Source organism: Cetorhinus maximus, chromosome 29, assembly GCF_964194155.1.
Source record: "Cetorhinus maximus chromosome 29, sCetMax3.hap1.1, whole genome shotgun sequence".
NCBI lineage: Eukaryota > Metazoa > Chordata > Chondrichthyes > Lamniformes > Cetorhinidae > Cetorhinus > Cetorhinus maximus.
The window spans coordinates 21,980,345-21,996,872 of NC_135907.1; the positions used below are offsets into that span (position 1 = coordinate 21,980,345).

General features: G+C 44.6%; 1 protein-coding gene across 2 annotated transcripts; it reads right to left on the reverse strand.

Annotated features, from left to right (window-relative positions):
- Positions 1-1,344: 1,344 nt before the first annotated feature.
- On the reverse strand, positions 1,345-15,842 carry prmt1 (protein arginine methyltransferase 1). 2 transcript variants are annotated; one of them, XM_078531781.1, is made up of 10 exons: positions 15,752-15,842; positions 13,285-13,398; positions 11,094-11,249; positions 10,226-10,289; positions 8,583-8,725; positions 7,577-7,664; positions 6,500-6,615; positions 6,079-6,229; positions 4,844-4,965; positions 1,345-4,524 (listed from the first exon to the last, which is right to left on the reverse strand). In XM_078531781.1, the coding sequence occupies exons 1-10, from the start codon at positions 15,767-15,769 to the stop codon at positions 4,441-4,443; spliced, it is 1,056 nt and encodes a 351-aa protein (XP_078387907.1). In that variant the 5' UTR covers positions 15,770-15,842; the 3' UTR covers positions 1,345-4,440. The 2 variants fall into 2 exon arrangements, with proteins under 2 accessions (XP_078387907.1, XP_078387908.1); XM_078531782.1 differs by lacking the exon at positions 15,752-15,842 and adding an exon at positions 13,675-13,697.
- Positions 15,843-16,528: the final 686 nt, after the last annotated feature.

Sequence of the window (16,528 nt, forward strand, 5' to 3'; positions counted from 1 at the left end):
AGGTAGGAATGTGGACCAATTGGATCAGCCATGACTTTTTAAATGGAGGAACAGGCTTGAGGGGCTGAATGGCCCACCCTTTTAACACTTGTCTAAAAGACAACACAGGTTTCATGTTCAAGTGTCTGGAGTGGGACTTGAACTCTCAGTCTCCTCATTCCTCTTATGAGCTAGCTTGCTTTAAAAGTGCTACATTTGAGACACCAGGCTGGTGTTGGCTATGCCTTTTGCTGCCAGTATTGGTTTGGCAATTATATAAAGTTGGATAGTCAGGAGGGATTACTGCATGGCTGTTAACAGTCCATCGTCTATACACCATTACAGCACTAAAGCATTGATCTAAAGAAGCAGTTGCTGCTTCAATTACATACTGTCAGCATTGTAACCTTTCAAGCTGCAGTAATCTGAGCTTCTACAAGCTGCTAGTGCTCCATAGCAAATTGCAGAAGGAAGCCAAACTGCTTTTCACTTTTGTCTTTCTAAACAGTCCCAAGATATGTAGTGAACTCGACATCAGGACTTGTGACAAGCAGCAACACCTGCTCTTTCACCTCCTATCATCCAGGACCCAAACAGCGAACTTACATTACATCTAACTTAAGAGGACACTGTATTCCCTTGAGGTGCAGTCTTCTCTACATTAGGGAGACTAAATGCAGCTTTGAATGCTTTGCCGATATACCTGTTCTGTATATAAATAGGGTTAAGCTTCCAGTTGCTTGTTACTTTAATAATTCTCCATCCTACTCCCAATCTCTACCCTCAGCCTCTTGCACTGTTCATTGAATGTGTGTGGAGCTTCATTGGAACAAATCATCAGCTGCCAGTAATGGTTCTGCCCCCACTGTTTGCACCTCCATTTGCCTTGACCTACCATCTCATGTCATTTAATCACTCATCTCCCACCCCATCATGGACCTTCCTTGTTATATTCTCCCTGGATATGAACTGAATTCTTTAACTTCTTCCAGTTCTGAAGAAAGGTTAACAAAGTAGAAATGCTAACCATTTTTCTCCCCACAAATGTTTCCAGCATTTACACTTTAATCCAATCTAAGCAGAAGGCAGCCATTGTAAATCGGGAAAAAAAAAGACACACTGCACGTGCAGAGAGAACAAACAAGTTTGTTTTTGGCTGTGGACCCTTTGCTAAAGAGTTTTGGCAAAGGGTCGGTCCCAAAATATTCTCCTGGCTCAGAGCTTTCAGGTCCTGTTTTTATCTCACCTATGTTTAGTGACATGCATCAGGATATCATTAAAACAAGGGAAACCATGTGCTACTTGCATCTAAACAGTATCCCAAAGTGACAGATCACTTAATGAAGAGACTGGCACAAGTAAGAGTAAAGTCAAACTTTTATTCTCAATGAATGTCACCATATATAAAAAAACAAAGCATAATTTACTACACAGTCACAATGTTCACCAGTCAGTACTTAGGGGTTTAGAAGACCAACATGGCAGTTTCAACATACACTAATATTCTTTTAAAAAGATCAATTTTAGGTATAAGTCAGGGCTGTAACAAAGCTTCAGAAATATAACTGTCCCTTTAAAAATAAAAGGAATGTGGAAAAAAAAAACAAAGTGGAGCTTTCTCCTCCTATCCCTAAACAAAATCTTGAGCACATCAGCACAGCACCCTGTTCAGATCCCAGACTGGACTCAAAATGCTTGTGGGTATCAAGATACAAAGACTCTGCTGTCAGCAGTCAGGTAAAAGACTGATTCCGGTCACAGAATAGCAACAACCCACCAAGCCTCGCTGGTCTTGTAACAGAAGAAATTGCACCCAGTAAGCAAATGGCAGCAACAATAGCTGCAGGCCAACATATCCCCAATTAAAGGTTCAGTTAGGAGGAGAGGTGCAACTTAAAATTTGAGGAAAAGCACACATAGGAAAAGTTAAAACATTCTGCCAAACAAGAAATGCTGTTCAGTCAAATCAAAGCTTGGTCACAGCGCCTGGATTTTATATTGTACACAACTGAAACACCATCTCCACACATCAAAAAAAAAGCTGCTACAGCGAGGCAGCACTCCACATTCCAAGGAGAGTCTTGTTTATAGTTTCATTTTCAGACTTGATCAGCAAGCCCAACAGGGTGGGTGAGCATTAAAGAATGTAAGCCACTCCACTCCAACTATCTACCATCCCTCCCCACAGCTGTACACATAGGTCATGGGTAGCTCCACACTGCAGTAATATATCATGGTGCCACAAATAGATTTGCACATGAGGTGACAGAAGATCATTTTGGAATTGGCCTAGTTAAGTGGGTCCAAGCACCAACTGGTGCAATACTGAGCCACATTTACGTGGAACTCAGTGAAGGTATTGAGGGATGGGTGTTTCAATTAGCTACAGCACTTGCCGAGGCTGGAAGGAGTAGAAAGAGAAAAAAAGATCAGGTCAGCAAAACAGAATTCAGTCATCAGTGACGCTCGTCAGCCTGTCAACACTCCCTCCCTGGCACTCAAACCACCCCACCAGGAAGGTAATGCACACACTCAGACGTGTGTTAAGTGCATAGCCAGACAATTGATACTCTAGCATTACAAATGACATCCGTTATTAAAAGGTGGGTCCAAACTTACAGGACAAGTCAATCAGGAGGAGTGAAATAAAACATTAGTGTTTTCAGCCAAAAAACCGTCACATGCACCACAGGACCTACAGGTTAAAGCCCCTTTCTCAGCCTGAATGGTGCCTCGCTAAGGTGGTCAGATTCTGCTCAAACAATAACCATTTAAGTTAGTGTTTATGAAGCGATGATTCCCATTGCACCAGGGCTATAACTTATAACCGTAGCCATACCAGCCTGCAAATTTACAAATCTCCATTCAACTTCCCATCTGGTGCAAGCATTACTTGCCAAACAGGTGGTGGTGTTGGGTTGAGGGGTGGGATAGACCGAGAAGATAACAATTACAGCCCTCAGTGACTTTTTTTTTTGGGAGAAAGCAGCCACTTCTGTTCAAATTTTTAAGAACAAATTCAGATAGTGGAAATTGCATACCAGGCACAATGGGTACCACTATTGGTGATGTTTACACACAACCTCTCTACTCAGAACAGATTCAAAATTCCCGAAGTTTCAGAACAACGTCCCCCAATTTCTTGCCACATTGAACACAATGCATTCCCAATTACCAGGTGTCTTAGCAAGATAGTTGTTCAACAGGGCCAGCAAGGTTACAGAGCTTTGATGACTTGGCTCTGCCAAGTTTCACAGTAACATGTACTCTTGCAGTGTGCAAGACAAGTAGGCCATCACAAACCTTGGACACAGGTGTTCAGACCTGGAGACTCTACATGCACAATGGAAGCATTTACATAGAGCCTTGTGCAGAGGATAAATGAGCAGCAGCTACATAGAGGTGAAGCAGCAAACTCAAGCCACTGAGTTATTTCCCACTAAACATTACTTGGCAATTGCTCGAGAAACAAAAAGTTAACATGGAACCTGGAGTGCTTTGCAACTGAATACGGGAGGACAGATTTCAAAATGCTGTCAATTTATTGTATTTAATAAATCACTGTAGAAAAATTAACCCCAGGACGAAAAAAGGCAAATCAAAAGGAGACAAGGAGAATCAATTGTGGTGAGGACCAGCAATTCAGAGCAGCAAGCATCCAGCCTCAAATGCCAAGGACATGACAACCCAAAGTGTGACATCCTTGCAGTGAGTCGAATTTTACAAAGATGTTAACAGAAGCCACAATTCAGCACTTAGACCTGTGTGTAGCAGATTGACCACCAGCAGCTGTAGTGTCAGCCTAAACACGACTCAGACACCCCACTCTCCAGTGTGACGGCTTATATAGTAACAGCAGTTTTAACACACTACCACACAGAGATGCACTCCACCCTTGACACAAAGAATTCTCCAGTCAGGAACAGGGTCCCAAAAATAAATTAAAAAAACACAGAAGTAAGATGCACTTAAAGTTAGGTTAGAATCGCTTTGCTGACTGAAGGATGATTTACCAAACTATGGAACTAGCAGAAATCTAAAGTACCATTCTTTTTTTTTTAAAAAAAAAATCAAAATGAAAACAAACTTGATCAGATCTGAACTCCTCCCTGCCAAGGTAGGTATAGGTTAGAATCAGGATTTACATTAAAATGCCTCTGCTTCTGTCAGAACAAAAAACACAATCAGTACAGCAGCTTTAAGAATGGTTCCATAATAGCACAAGTGGCAACTGTTACAAGGAGAATTACTCTAGATGTCTTTCCCCCTCCTCCCAGCTCATATGCCATGCTAATGGACTTCAACTGATCAGGGAGAGGAGCAGTCAGTCGCACAACCGATTAACTTTTTTATCCTGAAAACAACGTCATCTATATATAGCACACTACAGTGGTCGTGCTGGAGACTGAATGGAGCAGTGAGGACGGTGCGCACAGCTGGAGGAGGGGGACGGAGGTGGGTCTAGCGCATCTTATAGTCGATGGAGCCGGACATCTCGCACAGTTGCCCCTTGAATTCAATGTCGACAGTGAAATCGAGGTCCCGCTGCGAAGAAAAAAAGTAGAGGTCAAGACTTAATTCATTGCTTCCTCTCACTGAAATGTTATGAAATTCTTGGAAGGGTAGATGCCATTGTTGCCCTTCAGTTTGATTAACAGGAGGGGCTCCAGGAAAACACCACTCCCAATTTTAGATCCCTCTTAAGAGCAAATGGTCAGTTTCATTATCATTCTTGCAAAAACTTTTTGCACCTTCTCCAATTCCTCTATATAGTTTTTATAATAGAGGCCAGAACTATGCACAGTACTTAAAACATTGTATGGAAATGTTTCTAGGTTCATGCACTGGTATTTTCTAAACTTACAGTGTTCTTTGTGTTGGGCTTCATGCTGACAGTTCCGAAGATTTCCTCGCCTCGCTTGACTGTCAAGTAGTCCTCCATGTAGAAAACGGTCTGCTTCCAGTGGGTGTAAGGGGCATCGGGGGCTGCAATTCAAGAATGGAAGCGTGTTATGTCACCAGTATCGTTCACCCACAGGCAGGAGAGTGAGGGGAATTGGATAGTGGGGTTGCCAGATGAGATGGTAACACCGCCCTCAGGGACACAGCATTGCAACCCATAGCAAGAAAGCAGAGTTGCACCAGAGGTCTGTAGCTGGAGGCCCGGGACTGTACATTCAGAAAATTAGAAAGCGGGGTGAACTGCAAAGATCATTAACTCATCCCTAAAATCTCTAAAGTAATGAAATTGTTTCTTCAGAACCCAAACCTCAAACATAGATATTGATGAAGCTGGGGATGACAGAAATCAGTTTTTGACCGCAACAAGGCATCTTGGGTCCTTATCTCAATGTTTTACTGTTGAGGACTGCCTCAAAGTTTGAAGAGCCAAACTCCCCTCCCCATCCCGGCTTGGAGTTTGGACATGGCTGCATAGTTAACCACCAGTCACCATCTTATCCAAGCAAGTAATCTTCATTACAGCTCAAACAGATCACAGGCCAAGCTATTCATCAAGAGGGAAGGAAGCCCACCATGTCCCTGCCCAACATGCACTCCCCAAGCAGAACCAGCTGACCCAACCGCACTTGAGATAATGTTTAACAGATAGGGAGAAAGATTTCACACTGGTAGGTGGATCAGTAACCAGGGGACATAGCTAGCAAAACAACCCGCGATCTCTGGTAGTGGAAGCAGCTTAAACAGTAACTTTCAAAAGATAAATACCTGAAAGGAAAATGATTTATGATAGTTAGCAGACAAGGAGTTCAGGCAGGGAATTCCAGAGTTGAGAGCCTTAACAGCTGAAGGCATGGCCGCCAATAGTGAAGATGAAGATCGGTGATACAAAACAGACCAGAACTGGGGGAATGCAGAGATTGGAGCGCTGGTGGATGTCAGAGAGATAGGAGGGGAAGAGGGGTTAATGACAGAGGGATGTGAACATGTGTACGATAATTTTAAATCTGGAGGCCAACAGTGCCCAATGCAAGGTTAGTTCCGCATCATCAATTTACACACAATTCCAATATCAAGCTTCCAGGTCACCCAGCAAGTAAATGACAAGACCACCACCTCAAAGCTCTCTTCAAACAATACCTGTGGAGAATCCCGTCCTTTTGTGGCATCGGGTGAACTCAATGTTGAAGTACGCTACCAGCGCATGGATGTAGTCGTTGCGAGTGACTTGTAGGCAGAAAGGTGATGTGAATGACAGGTCTTCTACTTTCACTGTGTAGATGTCCACCTCCTGAAAGGTGCAAATAATTCAACCGTGTTACATAGACAGTATACCCCACCTTTTCCCTTCAGGTCACACAGCTCTTGCAGGTAAACTCTTGCTAGGCTAGTGCCATCATTCACAGAAAGAGCCCCAAATTGTACCCATCGAATTGTCTCCCTTGCGTGGTGGTCCAATGTAGTATAGGGCCAGCTTGAAGTTTTATTGTACCCATTCTCTCCACCAACCCCCCACTCCCCCAAAGGGAGGAAACTCAATGTAATATAATCAGATGCCAACCTTAATGAGGCAGGCATTGGTCACCAGCTGCTTGGGATCCACTACATCGACCAGTGGTTCTTTGATGGCCACGTCCTTAATACAGGACATATCGAAACCGTAGACATTCTCCCACCCTGCAGACAAGAGAAAAGAGGCTGGTTATCAACTTGCAAAGCAGTTACCACAAGCTGTAAAATTCTACCCAGCTCCGGTTCCCCTCACATAAAACTCAATAAAAACAGAGTTACGGAATAATCTCCAGATAGGATCCCAGCCAGGTGCTGAATTAGCTGATCTCTGCCAGGAGTGCAGCAGGAAACGAGAGGTGGCCCTGAGCGAGGTCAAGAAAGGCAAACGGGAACCCAGCTCCTGGCAGCTACCCAGCTGGAAAATACACATGGATAATAGGGACTGGGCCAGGATTAAAAATAACTTATATAAGCTGCATGCTAATAGTCAAAAGGTGCTGCTGCTGATACTTGTGCAACAGGTTCAAAACAAAACCATTTTCAGTAGATCTGATGCAAAAAGCTTTGCATTCCACTATCCAACCTTTAATTCTCTCAATCATTTCACGTGTATGTCATTTAGGTCATTCAGCCCTTCCACCATTTAATTTATTCACGGCTGATGTGCACCTCAACTCCATTTTCTTGCCTTTGCTCCATATCACTTGATGCCCTTATCCAATAAAAATCTACCAAAACTAGGCTTGATATTTATATTAATCAGTCTTTCTACAGAGTTCCAGATTTTCAGTATCATGTGGAAAAAAAATTGCTTCCGTTTTACTCCTAAATGGCACGTCTCCAATCTTAAAAACATTATTCTCAATTATCCTGTCAGAAGAAAAAATTTCTCTCCAGTTACCCAGCGAAATCCATTAATCTTTTTAATTATTAAATCAACCCGCAACCTTCTAATTAAGAACTTATACTTATATAGCACCTTTAATGCATAAAATCTCCCAAAACTCTTCACAAGAGCATATTAAAACAAAATGTGACACTGAGTCACTGAAGGACATGGTATGCTAGATGGCCAAATTGCTTGGTCCAAGAGGTTTAAAATAAATAAGTTTCAGTGTAAGCTTACAGTGAATTTTGTAGTCCTTGTACTGTCTGTCTTCAATGGCTGTGACATACAGAGCAGCTCGGTCTGGGAAAATCAGGCCGTCTGGTTGCTGAAAGAGACAAAGATCAGTGAACAATAAATCTAACAACATGCAGTAAAACCCTAGCCTATAACCAAATTGCCAATGACGGGAGAGACACACTACTACACTCACTATGCAAAGGAGGGCAAATAGCAAAGCTTTAATTGAGTCATAACTTTGTCCTGTGACTAGGCCAATTACTCAAGAGCACAAGGTGCCTCAAAGTAAAGAAATACATCCATACAAATAACTCACTAATATAACAGCACTAAGAAATTTCCCATAGGTGCATCACAACTAATGAAGTTGGGCCTTGAACCAAAGTAAAGGGATGAAACACCAACACACTCCTAATTCAATGTAACATTTGGAATATTCCTTTAATTTTAATGCACAGCAGATGCCCACAGCTTTCCATGGGTGAATGAGACACTACAAACTCATCCAGAGTGGCATCTGGGGCACATCAAACTTTTCTCAGTGCCACTGGTCATGCCCAGTGGCAGCAGCTGCACATGGTCTGGTCTCCCACAAAAACAGGATGTGAGGAACTGCTGAGCACCAATGGAAGCCATAATCTCGCTGAGCACACACCTTCAGAGGGAGTTGATCCAGTAAAACAAGATCAAGCTCCTACAGCAGTAAAACACAAATTGGAGCAAAATCATCATTTCAGATGCAGCTGACAGGGTAAACAGCTGAAATGGACTGCAGCAGTTCAAGGCAGCGGCTTACCACCATCTTCTCCATGGCAGTTAGGAATTGGCAATAAATGCTGGCCTAGCCAGTGATGCCCACATCCCAAGAATGAATAAAAAAATTCAGTTAAGATTTACACTTAAGACCTCACTGGAGCACTGCTTGACGTGTCAGGCAGATTGTACTAAACAGGCAATTAGCATTCACATTAGCTTGCACCTACTCCCATTTGTGCTCAACACATACCAGCCACTTGTCCCTTGCGTAGATGACAGTATTCAGCATCGATTCGTAAAAGAGACAGTAGCCCATCCACTCACTGATGATTATGTCCACCTTCTCCATGGGCAGCTCCACCTCCTCTACCTTGCCCTTGATGATGGTGATAACTGCAACAAGAAACAGGAGCAGTCGGTACATTCACAAGCAGCTAGAGCAGAGCTCCCTGCACCTTTATCCTCCCAATGTCGTAGAGATTTAGATACCAGATGGGCACCGCATTAAAAAATCTCAAGCAGTTCCCTTTTCAAAACAGAGAGTAAAAAATTGAACCTGTGGTTCTGTAGCTCAGACAGTAAAAAAAGCCGAGAAACTCCATAGGCATGGTGCCAACTCCAGGCAGCTCTCGCCTGACAGGCAGCTACAGTAGTCCTTACTGATAAGAATTCCATAACACAACTGTTCAGCTGCTCCTAATAAAGTACACCAGTTCACTCCATGTAATTTAGAATATCATTTTGCAACGAAACTTGGGCTAGGATCTGCATCAGAGAAGCATAAATCAAAGATCCATCGCCAGGATGACTAATAAATAGAAGCTCAGAAAGCTAATGTAGGCTTGCACTAGTTTCAGTTCCACTAAACAACAAACCGCTCTGTAAAATAAGCTCTATTGCATTAAAACCAGGGAGCAAGGCCATGCACGTGCCAGTCATAGGGTTCTACAACAGTTAACAGTTCCAGTACACCCAGGGATCTTTTCACAGATCGCATACCCGCAGAACCACAGGAGTCACAAATAATGCCCATTTGCACATTCCCGCTAATGGACAGACCTCCATTATACATGGTACTGATAGCAACAGCTGCATCGTGGTGTTCTAACTGAGACTCTGCCAGAGACAACAGCCCTTTCCAAACCTAAACACACACAAAAAAACCAAGGACTTAGCAAGGCAGTGATTTCACTTGACCTGCGTGTTGCAACACCCTGCCAAGTTAAATCCCAGCACAGGCCAGTGCCTGCATGGTCATGCATAGACATTAGCCATTTGAACTCCTTGTGCCCCAGAGTAACTATTTCAACCTCATCTTTGTAGTTTATTTTTTCAAACCCTCCAGCATCCCAGGCTATGCAAGTAACTTGCTGTTTGGTCTCTTCTTTCCTACAATTCCAATCTTTCCAACACTGTATTCCAACTTCTGAACTTACTCAATTTTGGAATATCCCTTCTCTTAAAAAAAATAGGTAACTGCCTATTCAGCCCCTCTCACCCCACCTTTCTTGTTTTAGTAAGGCACTCAAGATATGAGCAGTGCCATGTCAGAAGCCATTTCCTACAACAACTGTTTACCCGAGTCAGGGTGGGAAACCTGTTCTTTCCCTATCACTTATTCCAATGCACTGCCGACAGTCAGCTTTGTAGGGGGGCACCATTTAAAAATAATATAGTCTCAGGCATGAAGCACCCCACAGCCAGTAAGTTCACAAGCACACTAGTTCTTCCCAGCCATTCTTGGCCACGTACTAAGCTGCCTGCAAAATCATTCTCCACCACAAGTCAGCACTTCCAAGAGAAGGAAATAAACATGATAACTCTTTTAAGACCGAACTGTCATGTGTGTATAAAGGTTGCGTAACATTTGAGTACAATAGCACGGATCCTCACCATGGTCGAGGTTGTTTGCTTTAATGATCTTTTCAGCATATTCTGAGATATTGGAGCACTCGATCTGTTTTGAAAAAACAAAAATTGGTTCAACATTTTAAAACGAGCCACACAATCACGACTGTTTTCTTCACATATTTTAAGCTTTCATTATAATTGGGGAAGGTCAAAAGTGGTTATTCTGCACTGGATTTTTTCTTGGCATCTGAGGAAGTTGGCTAAAAACAAAACATGACTAGAATTCCTATCCCTCAGCATTAACTACAGATTCTATTGTTGGGATGGGCAGGTGGGTAGCTGTCAGGTCAAGCGAGGCTCAGACTTGGATTGATAAGGCATTGCGACCAGATACAGAGATTGACCACTTGGCCCATCATCCAGTTGTGCCCGAGCCATGGAGGCACTACAGCCGAGCTTGATCCTCTGCTTGTTTCCAGGGCCACTCAACAGACAAGGGGCTGATTTTTCCTCCCATATCCCAGGGGCAGCTGTGGTGTCTCCCTTATTGAAACCAGCAATTATTACACACCACATATTCCTCAGTGCCACTGGAGCTCCATTAGGATGGCGCCTGGCAGACAGTAATCATAACCCCTCCAGTTACCAAGGTTCAACTTCATAATAATGAAATGACATTAACACAGCATCTTGAGTTTCAATTAATCCGAAAAACTTTATGCAACAAATTTACTTTGTGCTGTGAAATTACTTGAATAGGAAGGTGAATAACAATGTACCATAAACAACAATGAGATAAAGGGTTAATTATTCCCAGCGCAGGAAACATACCAATGCAGACACCACAGACCAGGCACTGGAAATACCATCAACCGAGACTTGCTAACAGTAGGCTTGGTGCGATGCTTACCCCAATAACTTTCTTGGCACCAGCCTTGGCTGCAAACATACAAAGGATGCCCGTTCCGCTCCCGACATCCAGAACAATCTTGTCCTTGAAGAGGTGTTTGTTATGGTACATGGAGTTTCTGTAGGTCAAAGTGCGAACCTCATCCTTCAACATCTCCTGTGGGAGTAAGGGGTTATAAGAAGTTATGAAGGGCATCACTGGTGGGTTTTTGTTTTACTAACGAGGTAGCTACTCAGGTTCAAAGGTGCTCTACTGGCCACAGTTCTAAGCCAAAAGCATGCCAATTCACTGCTGCCAGCCTCGAGTGCTGAGCATTTGCTTTTTAAAATTCATTCACGGGGTATGGGCGTGACTGGCAGGGCTGGCATTTGTTGCCCATCCCCAGTTGCCCTTGAGAAGGTGGTGGTGAGTTGCCTTCTTGAACCGCTGCAGCCCATGTGGTGTAGGTACACCCACAATGTGGTTAGAGAGGGAGTTCCAGGATTTTGACCCAGCGACAATGAAGGAACGGCGATATATTTCCAAGTCAGGATGGTGAGTGATTTGGAGGGGAACTTCCAGGTCGTGGTGTTCCCATCTATCTGCTGCCCTTGTCCTTCTAGATAGTAGAGGTTGTGCATTTGGAAGGTGCTGTCTAAGGAGCCTTGGTAAATTTCAGCAGTGCATCTTGTAGATGGTACACACTGCTGCTACGTGCATTGGTGGTGGAGGGAGTGAATGTTTGTGCTTGTGGTGCCAATCAAGCGGGCTGCTTTGGTGTCAAGATTCTTAAGGTGATGTGACAGCTGCACCAACCAGGCAAGTGTGGAGTATTCCATCACACTCCTGACTTGTGCCCTGTCGATGGTGGACAGGCTTTGGGGAGTCAGGAGATGAGTTACTCACCGCATGATTCTTAGCCTCTGACCTGCTCTTGTAGCCACACTATTTATATGGCTAGTCCAGTTCAATATCTGGTCAATGGTAACCCCCAGGATGTTGATAGTGGGGATTCAGTGATGGCAATTGAATGTCATGGAGCGATGGTTAGGTTATCTCTTGTTGGAAATGATCATTGCCAGGCACTTGTGTAGCGCAAATGTTACTTGCCACTTGTTAGACCAAGCCTGGGTATTGTCCAGGTCTTGCTGTATTTGGACATGGACTGCTACAGTATCTGAGTCGTCGCAAATGGTGCTGAACATTGTGCAATCATCAGCGAACACCCCCACTTCTTACCTTATGATGGAAGGAAGGTCATTGATGAAACAGCTGAAGATGGTTGGGCCGAGGACACAACCCTGAGGAACTCCTGCCGTGATGTCCTGGAGCTGAGATGACTGACCTCCATCACCACAACCTTTGTGCTAGGTATGACTCCAACCAGTGGAAAGTTTCCCACCAATCCCCATTGACTTCAGTTTTGCTCGGGATCCTTGATGCCACACTCGGTCGAATGTTGCCTCGATGTAAAGGGCAGTCACTCTCACCTCACGACTTCAGCTCTTTTGTCCATGTTTGAACCAAGCTGTAATGAGGTCAGGAGCTGAGTAGCCCTGGCAGAACCCAAACTGGGAATCAGTGAGCAGGTTACTGCTAAGCAAGTGCCACTTGATAGCACTGTTGATGACCCTTTCCATTACTTTACTGATGATCAAGAGTAGACTGATGGGGCGGTAATTGGTCAGGTCGGATTTATCCTGCTTTTTTTATGTACAGGTCATACCTGGGCAATTTTCCACATAGCCAGGTAGATGCCAGTGTTGAAGCTGTACTGGAACAGCTTGGCTAGGGGTGCGGCAAGTTCTGGAGCACAAGTCTTCAGTACTATTGCCGGAATATTGTCAGGACCCATAGCCTTCGCACTATCCAGTGCCTTCAGCCGTTTCTTGATATCATGTGGACTGAGGACTGGCATCCGTGCTGCTGTGGACCTCCGGAGGAGGCCGAGATAGATCAGCCTCATCTTTTGCACTGATGTGCTGAGCTGACTCCAGGTTTTTCCTCCTGAGCTGTCAGGTTGAGGCCACAGGAACCAACTCCTATTATTAGGCATTGAAACAAGTTGCTGATGATGCGCAATAAGTTATGGCCTCATCAAGCATCAGGTTTCCAGATAACACACTGAGTGAAAACAGCAAGTCCAGAAATGGATTCCCTCACCCAGGTCTGAACCGGACTTTCGCTCACCTTTGCAATTTGTGTTACTCACCTCATGAATTCCAAAGTGCGCATAGGAGTCAAAGTAATAATCCTTGGAGGTCATGTCCTCTGCACCAGCTTTGTTTGCTGCACTGCCATCCGGACCACTAGGGAGTGAAGACACCTGGAGGTCAAATTAGATGCAATGTTACATGTCAGGTTAAAGATGGATTTACCATAACCTCAAGCCTTGCCCTTTTGAGGCAAGTACATACACACAAACATACAAATTAGGAGGAGTAGGCCACTCAGCCCTTTGAGCCTGCTCCGCCATTCAATTAAATCACGGCTGATCTGACTGTAACCTCAACACCAACATTCCTGCCGACCCCTGATAACCTTTCACCTCCTTGTTAATCAAGGATCCATCGAGCTCTAGCTTAAAAATGAACATTATTACCTTTCAGCCCGCTCTGTCACTCCTAATGAGAACACTTCTAATCCACCAAACCAAAAGAAAAACCTGAGTGAAATGATCAAGTTGGTCTCAGTATCAGCAACCTGTACTCAAGAGAAACACTAAATGACTGATTTTGGCTACAGAAGGTATGCACAAATCTCAAACAGTTCTGTCTGACTATTAAAATAATAAAATAAGCCAGCCGAGCAGCCAAACAGGACTCGCGCTGTTACAACTCCAGGCTTTACCATAACTGCTTGCATTTATATAGCACCTTCACAGAAGCATAACGCAAACCAAGGAAGGGCATATTAGATAGACTCAGGAATCTTCCAGGAGAGGGTGTAGGGGAGACAGACTGGTTTATAGGGGGAATTCCATAACACAGTGGCTGCACACCCACTGATGGCTAGGTCTGGGATAGGGATGCACTGTTAAGGGTGGTTTGCAACCTTGGAAGAAGTTCCAGATTATATGGAGTAATGAAGGCATTGAAGGGACACAAGAACATGAATGAGAATGCTTGAAAAGATGGGAGACAAGGAACTGATGTAAATCAATGAGGACAGTGTGATGGTGAAGAATAGGATATGCAAGGTGATTTAGATAAGCTGATGTTTATGAGGGGGTAAACAGCACATGTAAAAATATACCTATTCCCCCACTTCTCTCATACACTTTGCTTTTAACCCAGACAATAGTATAACAAACTAACATTATAGTGGACCATTTTCCTAAAGTTATAAACTGGAGCAAGGATTTGTTAGGATCAGAGATAATCCCCAAAATTAAGAGTAGCCTATACATTCCTTTATGACCACCTTGACAAGCTGGAGACTATAATAAAACTGCACAGTACAAACTGCAACACACACCTAACATGTGTTCAAATCAGTGCGATTAATGAAAATTTGGGATTCAGTCCCTTCAGAGGCCTTAGCAAGAAATTCTCAACAACTGACTTGCAATTAATTAATCACTGTTGCTTTTAACACATCTTTGGCACAATTCTGTTACGGGGGTGGGGGCCAAATGTCATTTCTGGTAGAACGTCCCGATGACTCAACTTAAAAAAATCCCACTTTGAAGGAAGATTTAAAGAGCCCCAATTCTACAAGTGACCGAATTGTGGATAACACTACAGACCTCGGGAGATCAAAATCGACACACCATCCGGAAGTTAGGAATTTTCAAAGACAACCTGGGCTACTATTCCCTCGAACACAGGGAAAAAAAAAAGACAACTTTTGCGTTCAAAACAAAAAAAGCAGCCGAGTAAAATAAGCTGTCAGTTAAGGCAAACTTGCATTGTCGGTTCCAAGCGTAAGGAGATTTGGGGCAAAGATAAGACACTCATGTGGGGAAACAAAGGGATTCCAGCCCCCTCATCACCTACCTCTCTTCTGCAAGTCAAGAGAGAGAGAGAGAGAGAGCTGGACTAGTTTCAATTAAGAATGCGGGTAGAATAAAAAGACAAGTGACTAGATGGAATTGTAGAAACTCATGAATGTTTAGAAATAATTCAGTTGGTGTGTGTTTTGTTTTTTTTGGGGGGGGGGGAAATTATTTCTGAAATGTTGTGGTGGGAAGGTGATTTATTTCTTTAATAAATGTCAGAGGATGGGGTTAAGGATGCTTTTGGGGGGGGGGTGGGAGGGTTCATAAATACAGAGGGGGGGGAGGGGAGGTCTTCTCGCCCCTCCCCCCACCCCCTCCCTGGGGCCCCTGGGATTGGCATCAATCCCCAAGCCCCGCACCCCAGGGGGTGGGTGGGATTATAACCCTCGATCCCCGCCCGTCGCCCACAAGGCCGGGCTCGGCGCCGCTCCATCAGCCCCACAGAACTCAAGGCCCTGAATCCCCGCCGCCTCCATTTTGACCCCTCCCCCAACACACACACACACACGCCGTCCCCGCCTCGGACAATTTAACCGAAACGCTTCCCTCAGCATCAGGCCGCAGCCCCGCGCTTTATTTTAACTCCTTCCCGTGTGCCGGCTTCAGGCTTTTATTCGGCAAGCCCGCCAACGTCTCCCCACCCCCCCACCTTCCTGCCTCCAAAGCCGCCTGCACCTACCTCCATGCATTCGGCCATCTTGTGAAAGAAGGGCCGTCATATTCGTCGCCGCTTTTATACCCAGAGGGCGCCGCCTAGTCCCCGCCCCTCCAGCATCCAGATTGGCTCCCCTCTCCCCCCCTTCCCTCCCTCCCCAGGAGCTCTCCTCCATCTCTATTGGTCGATAGGGCTGTCGCTCAGAGGCGTCTTGTGCACCTCCCGCCCCCCCCAACCACAGCCCGCTGAGAAACAATTGGTGCACCCATACGTCAATCAAGCTGCTAACATCGTCGGCTCATGGGGTTGGCGCAGCAAGTGAGCCGTGCTCCATCGTGAGCACCCTATTGGATACTCACTCTGTCAATCAGGATGCGGGGGCGGACGGATAAGAAAGCCCGCTCCCTAAGCGGCATCCGATTGGCCAACGTTGTTCAGCAGGAAATACTGAAGGTTCCAGCTGTACACACGTGGGCTCAGTCATTGAATTCAGAGCATCTTTACCCATGGAACCAAATGGGTGGAGATATGTAGCCCTTAAAATTATCACAGGCACAAATTACTTAAAACCCCACAAATACCATTTATTAGGAAGGATAATTGCTCACCATAGTTTAAAAATCTGACTTATTTTGAATTGTTTTCACTCCTTTTTTTAATGATTTACAACTTTTTTTTCCTTCAGCGTTGACTTAAAATGCCCACTAGACCCACTTCCATTATTGCTCCTCAGGTCGTCTTGTGTCCTTGACCTCGACTGTTAAGCTGTGGCTTCCTGAGTCAGAGTGTGTTTGAGTCCCA